Source organism: Hyaena hyaena, unplaced genomic scaffold, assembly GCF_003009895.1.
Source record: "Hyaena hyaena isolate Hyena2069 unplaced genomic scaffold, ASM300989v1 scaffold_7, whole genome shotgun sequence".
Classification (NCBI taxonomy): Eukaryota; Metazoa; Chordata; class Mammalia; order Carnivora; family Hyaenidae; genus Hyaena; species Hyaena hyaena.
The window spans coordinates 7,332,366-7,346,387 of NW_024080639.1; the positions used below are offsets into that span (position 1 = coordinate 7,332,366).

At 34.6% G+C, this 14,022-nt stretch overlaps 1 protein-coding gene across 3 annotated transcripts in view; it reads right to left on the reverse strand.

Moving 5' to 3' along the window:
- Nucleotides 1-14,022, reverse strand: part of PHKB (phosphorylase kinase regulatory subunit beta) — a 234,772-nt gene that overhangs the window by 103,026 nt on the left and 117,724 nt on the right. For all 3 annotated transcript variants that reach the window (XM_039241575.1, XM_039241564.1, XM_039241571.1), the window contains 5 exons: nt 13,895-13,990; nt 12,416-12,613; nt 9,476-9,533; nt 8,851-8,928; nt 6,678-6,836 (listed from right to left, as the gene is read on the reverse strand). In XM_039241575.1, coding sequence (XP_039097506.1) covers nt 6,678-6,836; nt 8,851-8,928; nt 9,476-9,533; nt 12,416-12,613; nt 13,895-13,990 — 589 coding nt within the window. The remainder of the gene's footprint in view (nt 1-6,677; nt 6,837-8,850; nt 8,929-9,475; nt 9,534-12,415; nt 12,614-13,894; nt 13,991-14,022) is intronic.

Sequence of the window (14,022 nt, forward strand, 5' to 3'; positions counted from 1 at the left end):
TTCATCAAAAAACAGTGCAACGTTCATTGGCAAACAAACTAGGAAAATACCAGAGAGGATTAGTATACCTAATATGTAAAACATTCATGCAGACTGTGAAGAAAGACCATAAAATTAAGGTTAAATGGGCAAAATTACTGGACAATTCACAGAGGACAAGAAATGACTAAGAAATATGTCTTTAACAATAAGCATGTAAATGAAAACAGGATGCAAATTAAGTTAGCAAGGTTTTTATTTTTAATGAGCATATTTAATGCCACAAAGGTTACACGTGACACAATCATCCTGCAGACTCCTGAATAAATCAGTAAAGCACCAGTCATGGGCTATGTGACCTGGGGTGAGTTGCTAAACTCTTCTGAGCCTCAGTTTATGATATACAGTATCCATCTCATAAAGAAGCTAGGAATAATACTTGTAATAATACTTAGGATAATACTTGTAAAGGGCAGAGCATAGAATCAGACACATTTTGAGGCAAGTATTATTAGCATTTCTGGGAAACAGTCTGACAGTATTTATGTAGTCTTCTCAGACTCTAGTCATTACTGCTTTTATATTCAATTTTACTAATATATTTTAAGGGTGGGAATCATAAATTTTTATACACGTTTTCTAGCCCTAGTAGCAATTCAACTAAAAATTTTAGTTTTAAGAAAGCCAGAGATTTATACAAGCTACAGGAAGAAAATTTCCTTGCATGAAGCTTTTAAAGTAATACTGTACTACATGTACTCTCAAGATGTTTATAATGCCTGCTGCACAGAAATCCGACATTTGGGTACTAGCAATCACAGAGATACCATGAAAAAGATAACAAAAGTGCACAGAAATCAGTGTCTTACTGCTTAAAGTTTCCTGAAGTGTAACAGCTGGGAAATCTCTTAGCAACCACAATGTAGAAAGATATCTGTGTACTCTTATCTGTTTGTTTTATCTTTAACTGATCAGTAACAAAACCATGTGCTATATTGAGTAAGGAGTCAACTGCATTTAAAGTCAAGAGACCAATGAAAATCAAGACCTCCCAGTTTCTTATATCTTCATGCACACTAGGGGGCACTTGATCACTAACTTTAGCTTTTAAAAAAAAGCATTAGATTTCCAGGCTCAATCAGTGGAGCAAATGGACTTACCTTAGTTACAAACACTAGAATTAGGAAATAGAGTATCAGAATAATTAGGCTGCCCTCTGAGAGACAGAAATATTTCCTAGGCTGTCACATTGGATTCTTGCTATAGAGCTACTGGCTATCAATACTAACATACAGTAGCCCTCTACAAATACCAGCTAAATCATGGAGAAGATGAATAGTTAAGTAGCAACTAGCATCATAACATTTTCTTCTTGTGATGTTTTGTGGCTATGGGGTACCCACAAGGAGGGCCCATGAACATTCTGAGTTGCCTGGTTAATATGAACTATGAAATATATTTTAACAAATACTATCTCCTAAATAGTGATTGAGAGATGGAGGGAGCGTAGAAGGAAGTATAAGAAGACCTATTGAAGTATATATCTGTCTCATAGTAAATGTTTTATGTATATTTCTTCATTAGTGAATCCTTATAACATAAAAATAAAGAAACTGATGATCACAGAAGTTAAGAAAATTATTCAAGTCACGTAAGTAGTAAGCAGTAGAAACTGTATTCAAATCCTAAACTGTCTAGTTTCTTAAGTTCATGACCCCAAAATTCTTAATCTTTCCTCCACAGTCCAAGAAAAACATGATGAAAAAAACAAAGGGAAACTAGCAGAGAAGAAAATATAGGAAAAAGATGATATATCAGAAAAAGAATCTATATACAAGTGTGCTAGGTGTTAATAATCATTTAAAACATAGTTTCTACTGCAAAAATTACTGGATTCCAAACAATGACTTACTAAAGAACTTTTGGATAGCAAAGATATTAAGTTCGGAACTTTATATTTTCATAACATTTTGGATATTTTATAGTACCTCTATACCTGTTTTATCATGTTCAAAGTCTCTTACACTCCCAAGAAATTCAATAACACCCACCTCAAAAAGAAAAAAAAAAAAAACCTTTACGGGGCACCTGGGTGGCTCAGTTAAGCATCCGACTTCGGCTTAGGTCATGATCTCACGGTTCGTGGGTTCAAGCCCTGCACTGGGCTCTGTGCTGACAGCTAGCTCAGAGCCTGGAGCCTGTCTTCGGATTCTGTGTCTCCCTCTTTCTCTGACTCTCCCCTGATCATGCTCTCTCTCTCTCTCTCTCTGTCTCTCTCAAAAGTAAATAAAACATTAAAAAATAATAATAAAAGAAGAAGAAAAAACCCTTTGTAAAATTCAAGAAAATTTTCATTCATTTGAATATTTTGGGAGTTTATGTTTGTTAGAAAGTTGTAGTTAATAACAATTGCTTGATATTTTCAAGCTTAATCAGAAAACATTGTTTTAATTCTTGATATATATTTATTTATAAAGGTTTTTTAAAATGTTTATTCATTTTGAGAGAGACAAAGAGAGCACAAGGTTGGGGGGGAGTGGCAGAGAGAGAGGGAGAGAGAGAATTCCAAGCAGACTCCACACTTAGGATGGAGCTCAATCCGGGTCTCAAACCCACAACTGTGAGATCATGACTGAGCTGAAATCAAGAGTCAGATGCTTAACCAACTGAGCCACCCAGGAGTCCCTTGATATTTATTCTTAACTTTTTCAAAGTATGCATCCTAAAAAAAATTCTTCTATCTACCTATCTTAAGTTATACAGTATGTAAAGCTCTGATTTTTAATTTGGGATCTTATAGTAGTACCTAAGTGAATGTCATCATTGTGAATGCCTGATGTATGAGATAAGGAAAGCTAATTGCATATGTGTTGAAAAGAAAAGCTGAAGTCTAGAAGTCAGATTTTTTTTTTTAATTTTTTTTTTAAGGTTTTTTTAAATTTATTTCTAGGAGAGAGACAGCATGAGTAGGGGAGGGTCAAAGAGAGAGGGAGTCACAGACTCTGAAACAGGCTCCAGGCTCTGAGCTGGCAGTCAGCACAGAGCCCGACGCGGGGCTCGAACCCACGAACCGTGAGATCATGACCTAAGCGAAAGTCAGACGCTTAACCGACTAAGCCACCCAGGCGCCCCTAGAAGTCAGATTTTTTTTTAAAGCTAAACAACTGATATGTTAGTTTCCCTTTTTATAATCACTGAGTAAGAAAATATATTAAAGTAATGGCTTTGGGGAAGTTTTAGAGTAAAATTATCATTAACCTTAGGTTATATTTCTCTTATTTTTTAACCTCAAAAAATTCAATCCAAAGATGATGATTTTCAAGTGACTTTTATGTGATAAATACTTAAAAAAAATTGTTTTAATGTTTATTTTTGAGAGAGAGAAAGAGACAAAGCATGAGCGGGGTAGGGGCAGAGAGAGAAGGAGACACAAATACAAAGCAGGCTCCAGGCTCTGAGCTGTTAGTACAGAGCCCAATGTGGGGCTCAAACTCACAAACTGCAAGATCATGACCTGAGCTAAAGTCAGATACTCAACAGACTGAGCCACCCAAGTACCCCATAAGTGATAAATAATTTTAAAGTTATTTTTCAAAACACTCAAAATGGTACACTTCTTTCTATAGACTAATCATCTCTTAAATGGACAGGTTTTTTTTTTTTTTAATTTTTTTTTAATGTTTTATTTATTTCTAGGAGAGAGAGAGAGAGAGACAGCGTGAGCAGGGGAGGGTCAGAGAGAGAGGGAGTCACAGACTCTGAAACAGGCTCCAGTCTCTGAGCTGGCAGTCAGCACAGATCCCGACGCGGGGCTGGAACCCACGAACCGCGAGATCATGACCTAAGCGAAAGTCGGACGCTTAACCAACTAAGCCACCCAGGCGCCCCTTAAATGGACAGTTTTTAAACTTCCCAATTTAAGTAACAATTAAAGGTGTAGCTAACAATCATTTTATTCTAAGACAAGTCAAATGTATCTTAAAATATGTCTTATCTGGTTTTAAACAAACACGTTTATAATTTATTTACCTATTTTATAGCAAACACTGGTTTCCTAAAAGTCTACATTTTCTAAAGAAAAAAAATACTGCAATAATTAATGATTTCCTAAGAACACAGTGGGTCATTGAGGTTGGGCCAGGAAACAGCATATTAGGACTTTTTGCTCTAACAAATGGAATGAAAGTCACATGGTTTGGTTGCATAATTATTCATTAGGGTGTGTGTGTGTGTGTGTGTGTGCGCGTATAAGTAAAATATTCTTATTAGATTTCACTGGATACAAACTGTCCTGAATTAGTGAAAGTCATATATTATAGAATATTTTCAAAAATTTATCGTTCTATTATTTTCAAGTAACTCTAATTAACTGCCCACAAAATGCTGTCAAGCAGATATCCAACCAAGCCTCTTTTAATGAATAAATAGGACTTTGTTAGTAAATGTGGTATCTGGAATCTTAATAACATCCTTAGAAGTTTAATGTTCCCGAGGCAAGGATATAATAGTTAAGAGAAACTAAATAATTCAGTTTTCTGAGATCTTATTCATCTTAAGCAGTGAGTTTATTAACCAGATGACACACAGTGAGGTCAGAGTGCTAATGAACATGGAGCATCTCCTTTGTTCAGCAGGAGAGAATAAAGTATGTGATCTTAGGGTTTGCAACACACCTTCTGTAGGTTCTCTACTGCCTTTTTAGTAGCTTAGCAGGGAAAAGAGAAATTGACTCTTTCTATGATGTTTTTCTTCTTTTTGGTGATGAAACAGAGATGAGAAGGCATGGTCTGGACTATTTCTGTTCACACTGGTCTTAACATAAGAAAATGCTATCTACACTCAAAATCTGTCTACATTCAATACATTTATTTCAGAGTAAGGGAGGTCTAATGCTTTTTTACTGATTGATACCATTTTCGATCTTTTCCTTTTTAAAAACCCAATTTGCTTATGTAGAGTACAGTCAATTCTGCATTCCCAATTCATTAGCCTTCTCAATGTTATCTACAGGCTTTGCTCAAATAGCATTTTTTCTAGCACTCAATCCCAGACTGGATAAAGAGCAAAATACAAGATGATAAAAGTTTAGATCTCAAATCCAATATCCCAAGTTCCAGTTTTCAACCTCAGAATCAGAAAAATTTCATCATGCTCAAATATAATTTCCAAGCTGTAGTATATAGAAATTTATGATTTTGATGTTAAAATTCTTGTTCTTAGATAGGTTAACTACTCCCCTACTATAATATGTTTTATTTAGCTGTGAGTACCACCAGAAGGCTTCTTTGTATTCACGCTAGTGAGATGGAAATAACATCCTAACCAGAGATAACCTTGCCAACTTGGCTTGATTTTAAGAAAACTACTTCATGTAAATATTTTTTCTTTTGAAAAAATCTAAAAGCAAGGCCTGTATAAATAATATCAACTCCTTATCAAAAAGTCATCCCTTTAAAAGAAGAAAATTTTTCTACAGGTTCTTAAATTAGCTTTAAGTATATATGGAGACCCAGAATATACAGTTAGGAAACAAGCAAATTGAAAGCAGCATTAACTTAATTTTCCCTTTTTGGTTAGTTTCAATCTGCTGTTATATATCATTTGTATAAAGCTTGAATTAGAAATCTGAAATATTCTTTCCTAATGGAATGTAAAAAAAGAAACCAAAGATGATTACTCTTAAAACACAAACAAATTTAGCATTTATAGAGTAATACTAGGAACAACAAAGACAATAACACTACTTCACACAGTAAGCAGCTCTTTTAGAGCAGGTACATATACTATTTGCAATCAGCCTGTTTCATAATTTATTTACTATAAAGAAATTCTGACTCTAACATAGATAGCCTTGTTGATGGGAATCCTAATAATATTTGAAATTTTAGCAAGCAATGATGCAGAAAGATGCATAATAATGCTTTTTTGTGTGTGTTCATTAAATTAGCCTTCATCTCAATGTGCCAAAAGAGTACTCATATTCAGCAGAAGTTTTAGGATAAGGTGAAAAATAATTCTAAAAAATTTATGCCCATTAAGCCTCTAAGCTAACTGAGTAAGTTGCTGCCAATGTGTATGTATGAGAAAGAAGAGAACTTTGAGATAACCAATTCCTTTAGGCAAGTGGTTTACTAAAGCTATGATCAAGAATAAAATCAGAATTTTTTACATTATACAAAAGTGACTCAAAGTTCCTATAGCTACCTGTTAGAAAAATAGTCATTACACTAAATCAGCCCCCTAAATGGTCATAGTGCTACCCATACCTATTTGACTTTCTTCCCAGAAAGTGTCTATCATCATTCAGTGAAACAGCCATTAATATACCTTTACATACTAAGAAACTCCCCTAAGACCTTTACATACTAAGAAACTTTCTTAAGACCTCTTAACAGTATGAAACACCACCCAAATCCAAGAAAAATGTCAACAAAAAAATACTGATTTCTTTTTTTGTTAATGTTTATTTATTTATTTTGGGGGGGGGGAGGAGCAGAGAGAGAGGGAGAGAAAATCTCAAGCAGGTACTATTGCATAGCCCAGCATGGAGCTCAATCTCATGAACTATGAGATCGTGACCTGAGCTGAAATCAAGAGTTGGACATTTAACCAGCTGAACTACCCAGGTGCCCCAAAACATACTTATTTCTAACAGCTTGATTACAAGGGGAAAAATGTTCCCAACCTTTTCCACTTACCTAGAAGTTTTGCAATGATATAAAGGGCTTGTCCCCAAAGAAAGAGTTTTCCATCACGGCCACAATTGCTAGGAAATCGCTTTTGACTACCAGGGTTTCTTTTCTCATATTCTACAAAATCAGCTGGCACATAATAGTACTTTGGTATGACAGGATAACCTATGGAGTTTAAAAATAAATATTTGAAATATAAAAATCAGTGTCCTCCTCAAATTTTCCCTTCAAGAAATTGCAATGTTAGAAAGCAGACAGAGACAGGTTGTAAAGGAGGTAACAGATTTGATAAACTATAGAAAATTGGTTATTTTGGCTTTCAGAAATTGCCAGTGAAAAATGTGGATAAAGCTTCTGATTTTAAAACACTAATTTGACAGCATATGTTTTGCTTTAGCCAGTAATGTGTACATAATCTCCTTTAACAACATTTAATTTTAACACCTTTAAATGAATCAATAAAAATACAGTAGGCCAACATTTAGAGCCAAAGAAGCTATCTTTAATAGGATTAGTCTGTAGAAGCATTACAAATGAGATACTATGTAATCCCAAATGAAGAATTATAACCCTGAGCCATTGCTTAAAGCAAAGGAATCCCCATTTTAAACATTAAGTCCATTATCTACCATTCAATATCACTGAAGAAAAAAAAAATCCATCCTCTCCTATGACTGACTCATTTAAAAACATTCCTTGAAAGAAACTAAAATTTATTACTTAAAGACTAAAATCTTTGTGGATGACATAAAAGGAAAAAAAACCCACAATATTCTAGTAGAATGCTACAGAAGACTTTGCACTATCAGCCCACAGGAACCTTAATTTTCCTAATAAAATTGCACAGATTTCTCTAAAATTTGCTTCCTTCATACATCCTAGTTATATTTGTATCTAAAACCAATAAAAAGGTCCTTGTGAAACACAAAGAATAGTTTGTACATCACTCTCTGAACATGATAAAGACTAAACTGTCATACACTGAATTACCACCTCAATGCATCAATAATCTATCACCGAATACTAAAAGATTTGATTCAAGGGATTTCAATATTATATTCATTACAAAAGACATTACATTGTTTCTCACTTGGGACAAATTATTATTTGGAACATAATGATATAAATCACTGGTTTTAAAATTTAATATTTATTTGGAATTCAATGTTTACCCACAAATATTTCACTACTTTAACATTACAAGTATTTTAAAGGATGAGTACATACTGTGAAGTTTGTGTTCTAAGGTACTTGTGGAAAACCCTAAAGAATATCACAAAGTTCATGTGAGGTAAGAATGGGGCCAATGCTATCATTGCAAATTTGTACACCATGTCCATAAGACTAACCACTTTATACCCACACATAATAACTTTTTTAATTTTCAGATAAATGTTTTCAAAGCTGTTTACATATATATGTAAATATATATACATATGTATATTTAGTATATATTCTTATTTTATTAATACTTCCAAACCCCAAAGTACATGGAACCTCTTCTTCAAAATTCTCTGAGAATTAGTTTTCTAGTCATACTGAAAAATCAGTTATATTCTTTTATGGGCCCTACTGGTGTTTAACTAAAACCAATACACTACTCATAAGAGTCTTTAATTCATTTCTAAAATATTAAATCCATCCTCAAAGGATGAGGGATTAGCACAAAGCAGACATTTAAAATAACATGCTAAAGGTCCAAGCAACAACTCCAGAGAGGAGGCTGAATGTTCTTGGCAACGGTAGTGCCATTAGGCTAGGTCAGAGCCTCTTAAGGTAGCCCTCTGGAGGGGGCAGCATTTACCTGAACAGAGCATTTCTGGTGATCTGGACAAAAACTGGTCACTCTATATTACCGTCACTCTATACAGAGTGAAGGCGTTTTCATAGTAGGTAGTCATAACAAAAACCACTGCCCAGCTGGCAAACTATCTTGCAATGACTATAGCCATAACCACCTGAATTTATTCCCCCTTGTCTTGCCCAATGAACTTTTATAAAAACAAACTTATAACAACAAATGAATAGATTATTCTTATAATTCATTCAAGGCTCCATTCATTTTTTTTTACTTTAACATAAATAACTACATTTAAAAAGGAATCATTTAATGCATTTCCAAGTAATGTTAAGGAAATATTAGTAGGAAGAATTTCTTGAAAAAACAATCCAACTATACCTTCTGTGGTCTGATGAAGTACTGGAGTCAAAAGATCCTGATATTCCTTTACTTGTTTGGGGTTGCCTCTAAAAACTCCTAAAATGTAAAATATTAAATACAATAGCATCTGAGCTCAATAAGCACCACAGAAATTTTACCTTAGAAAAAGTCCAGTTATGATTATTTTGGTAATTTTCTATGTAAATGATAAAAATAAAACTGAAAAAAGGTAATGCAAATATATATGATATTATTCCAGGAAACTGATTTTAGAAGGCCATGTTAGCATTTAGAAGCGAAAATTGAATTTTAATTGAAATTCTCTATTCTTAAGTGTAAATGTTATAGATATTCACAATGTCACAGATTATAACATTCATTTTTACTATTCATAAAAAAATTTTATTTGCAAATAGGCAAATATATTTGTATCATTTCTTAATAACTCCAAAGTATATTTTTTAATTCTTTAAATGATTTAATATTCACTTAGAAAGCAGAAGAAGAGCATATAAAAGTGCAGAGCAGTTAACATCACTGAAGTATAGTCTATTTTGCTAGCTGAAAGGGTCATATTTCATCTGCTTTTTCTTTAAACCACTAATACTCTATAGCTTAAATTTCAGGAAAAAAGCTCACTTACCATCAATCATCATGTAAAGGAAAAATATGGGAAATTCACATTCAATGCCATCAAAGAGCTAAAACAGAAGACAAAATATTAAAAATTTCACTAAAATTAATTAGAACAATTATATTAGAACAATGATGTTAATTAGAACAAATATATTAATTAATTATATATATAAAACAATTGTTAGAACAACTGTAGTTAGGATACACATAGATGATTTATACAGTAATAACAAAATTAGACTGATAAAAGTAGCTTCATTGTTCTTTTAAAAATAATTTTTAGCACTCTTATTATTCAAAACCACATTCATTCAATATATCACATACTAATCATTCAATCAATAAATATTTACTAAGTCCTTCGTAATGTCTGGCACCAACTAGACAGAGGGCTATGAAGACCAAAAAAGAGGGAAGTTGCCCTCAAGAGCTCACAGCCTATTGGGGAGTCAGGCATGTAAATAAATAACTGTAGTATCTTATGAGATGTGTACACATGGTACATTAGGAACACAGGAAATGAAACACCTGAATCTGCCTAGAGGTTGGAAAGGGTTTATAAGAAAGGAGATGCTTCAATTAATGCTTGATGGATTTCTCTAGGGAGATCTCTAACTAAGGGAACTCCATGCAGAGAAAACAATACTACAAACTATAGATGTATGGGAAGACAAAGTTTGTTAAACTACCAGCAATTCAGTATTTCTGGAAAAAATAAGAAAGAAATCATGAGAACTAACACCCAAGAGGTTAGGGGGACCAGACCAGCCAGATTAGGAAGGGCCTGGCAAGTCATGGTAAAAGACTTGAGACTTTGGGGCACCTGAGTGGCTCAACTGGTTAAGCGACTGACTTCTGCTCAGGTCATGATCTCACGGTTCGTGAGTTTAAGCCCCTCAGTGGGGCTCTCTGTGGTCATTGTGGAGCCCGCTTCATATCATGTCTCCCTCTCTCTCTGCCCCTCTCCCACTCAAGCATGTGTGCTTTCTCTCTCTCAAAAACAAATGAACATTAAAAAATATTAAAAAAAAAAAAAAGATTGAGACTTTGATCTGGAAGTCACAGGCAAGCACTGGTGAATCAGATTGACTCATTAGATTTACTTACTAGTTGGACAGCTGGCAGTATTGAAGAGAGTTTTAGGGCAAGAAATAAAGAGACCAGCTGGAAGGCTACTTGGAAACAATCCAAGAGAAAATATGATAGCCTTAACTATTTCTCAACTTCAGCACTACTGTCATTTTGGGCCAAATAATTCTTTGTTGTAGAGGTTATTTTATGCATTGGAGAATGTTTAGTAGCATCTTCAGCCTCTACCTTCCAGATGCTAGTAGCACCCACTACTTGGTGACAATGAAAAATGTCTGCTGATATTGTCATATGTCTCCTGGAAAGCAAAATCATTCCTGCTTATGCATTACTAGCCTAAACTAAGGAGTTAATAGAGGGGAAGAGACAGGCATTCAAATTACAGGAGGTTAAATCTGCTAAGGCCTGGTGAGTGACAAAGAGGGTTGAATGAGAAGGAAAAGCCGAGAATGACGCTCAGGTTTGGTGCTTGAGCAGAAGAGTGGGAATTGAACAAAAGAAGGCTGAAGGACATCCAATTAAGGATAGACAGAAGGCAGTTGGATACACAGTAGGGCACTAAGGGGGAGAAGTTAGGGATAGAGATCTGGAGTTAAGAGTGATAGCTGAAGCTATGATTGCATGAAAAGAAAACAGGACTGAGGATGGAAGAAGTTTATAAGGGGAGTTCCTAGCAAAGTCACACAGCAGTACTGACAAGCAGTGAAATCAATGATAAGGACTGAATACCAAGATGGGTGTTCTGAATCTGGGGTGGCATCTGTCCCCGCTGCTGTGGCTTTCTGTGGTGGTGCTCAGCAGCAAGTACAGAAATAGGGAAACTACTCGACTGACCCAGATTTGAAAATATGCAGGGTGGTAGTTACAGCAAGTCCATTTCAAATGTAAGTACTGGAAATCAGCTCAGAAATGTATTAAACAGAGAAGAAATATCTGAAGGTGCTTAAGAGATAAATAGATCTTGTGACCCAACCTAATAGTCTGCTATAATGTTCCAAATACATATACAATAAAATGGCTCCTACCACTTCCAGGTGATAGTTGTGAAATTAAATAAAATGATAAATAGTTTGTCTAGTTGTCTAGCAAAGCTAGGTATGTATTAAAGAGTGGCACTTAATTGCCTAACAAATTACAAGGTACAATGTTGCCTAGACATTTTCTATATACAGACCCATGGGACCTTCCTTACCTATCTTCAAAGTTATGACCATACTTACAAAAATAGTTTTCAGTCTACATCACTAAAGAGAAGTCTTTAGCAATGTGGATGGATGCTTACCCTTTCTTTGGGGTCTTATAGTTTTCTGGACAGCTTAAAAATATCTAGAGTAAACCTAGATAAAGTGGTATATATGTGCACTTGAAAGAACTGTTTTAAAACTAAATATTAAGATGACTATATTTCAAAGGGAAATGTCTAAGTGAAACATAAAAAAAGAGAATTTGTATAAAAGACTGAAAGCTGAATCACAAACAGGTATTTTCTATTATATAAGGCAAACAAAGTACTGAAACTGCAGTAGAAAAATCACTCATCCAGTGAATCAACATGGCTCAGTATGAGCAAATGGGTCTTACTACTAGTAAGGCTAACACTTACTGAGTGCTTACTCTATGTCAAGAACCATGTGAAGCACTTTTAGATATACGTTAACTCATTCAATCCTCATTAGAACCTCAATAATAGTACTGTTATTATTTTACCAATGAAAAATATTAAACACAAAGAGGTTGATTAACTTGCCCAAGGCCAGATAGCTAGTAAGTGGCAGAGCCAGAATTCCAACCCGAGAAGTCTGTTTCCTGAATTGGTGCTTTTGACCACTCTGCTAGGGTATGAAATATTTTTTGATACCTTAATTTCAGCTGGTTTGTAGTAGCGTCGGTTGGGATCTTCCAATGATGTTCTATAACCATCTCTCAAGAAACGTTTAAATCCATATTTTCCTTTTAATTTTCTAACTACTTTATCAAGTGTCTGGCTAAACAAAGCTTCATCATCCAGGGCAAATGCAGGATAACTGATGCAGGGTAGTAGGGCAGCATCTGTGTTCTGGGGGCAACAGGAAAAAGAAAGGAATGTAAGTGCCTACAATGGTATGATCAACACAGCCCAGCAAGACTGGGAGATGAAAAGTCAATCAGGTTACGTAACTGACAGTGAGATTGCTGTGCTCCAAGGCACAGACAGACATTTACCAATGAATTAGTGAACCTCACAGAGGAGAGAAAACTTTATCCATTAATAAGAAGTATTTTCAAGATTCGACACTGGACTCAAACTCTAAGGCAGTGTGTAAAAATTTAACACTGATAATTATTAATTATAACTTAGTCTGTCATAACATTGGTTTATAATGGTGAAAAGAGAAAACAATCTGAATCTCCAACAATTAGCTGAGTAAATTAGCAGCCATTAAGATTTATATTGTAGAAACGTTTATAGATGTGGAAATATGTCTTCATAGAAGTAGGTTATCAAGCATTATCAATAATATTCTTCCTGTTTTATAAAATAAAAATATTACATATGTACATAAAACTATGAGAAAACATAGAGACCCAAGTGTTGTCACCCTAAAACTATAACTAAGTGGTAAAATGAATGGATGTCACATTACTATATGCTTATTTGTGGGTTTTTTTAAATCATAATCTTATATTACGTCTATGAAATGGTTCTTTTAAAAAAATTACATTATATTATTTGGAGTGTTTTCTAAGAACAGAGCCACAAAACCTCTAGAAAAATCTATAATCAGGTACTATAGGCATATAAAAATTTAAAGATAAATCACATGAGAGAAGAAACAAAGCAGGTAACTTTATTCAAAAGAAATATACCTCATGAAAAACATTTTTCTAATATTCATTTGGGTATAAAGTTGCTTCCCTCTCCTCTTCCCCTTCAAAATAGGTCTAGTTTTCTATAGTTCTACAAAAGACTCAAGGACAAAGTAGTTTTGTCCACAGCTCTGGTCACTTCCTGAACTAAACCTCCACAGGACAGCAGAGTGAGGGGCAACATTTATTCTCCTCATTTCCTCTCGCAACCTCTAACATTTTAAGCATTTTCTTGGGGAAAGCAATCATAAATGGTAGTTCCTATTAATTTATGATGAAAATATCTTAGGGCACTTCAGTGGCTCTACTGGTTACACAACCAACTCTTGATATCGGCTCAGGTCATGATCTCACAGTCATGAGATCAGGCCCTGAATCAAGCACCGCACTGAGCATGAAGCCTGCCTGGGATTCTCTTTCTCCCTCTCTCTCTGCTCCACTCCCCTCAAAATAAATAAATAAGCATTTATAAAAAATAAAAATATCTCACATGAGATCTTGATTCTCTGGGTAACAGCGAACACAAAGTTTGCCTGTTGCGATTGTGAGCATCAAGATCCACAAATATAACCGACCAAGAACAGCCCTGGAACAAGAGAGAAAAAAAAATTCCTAAAT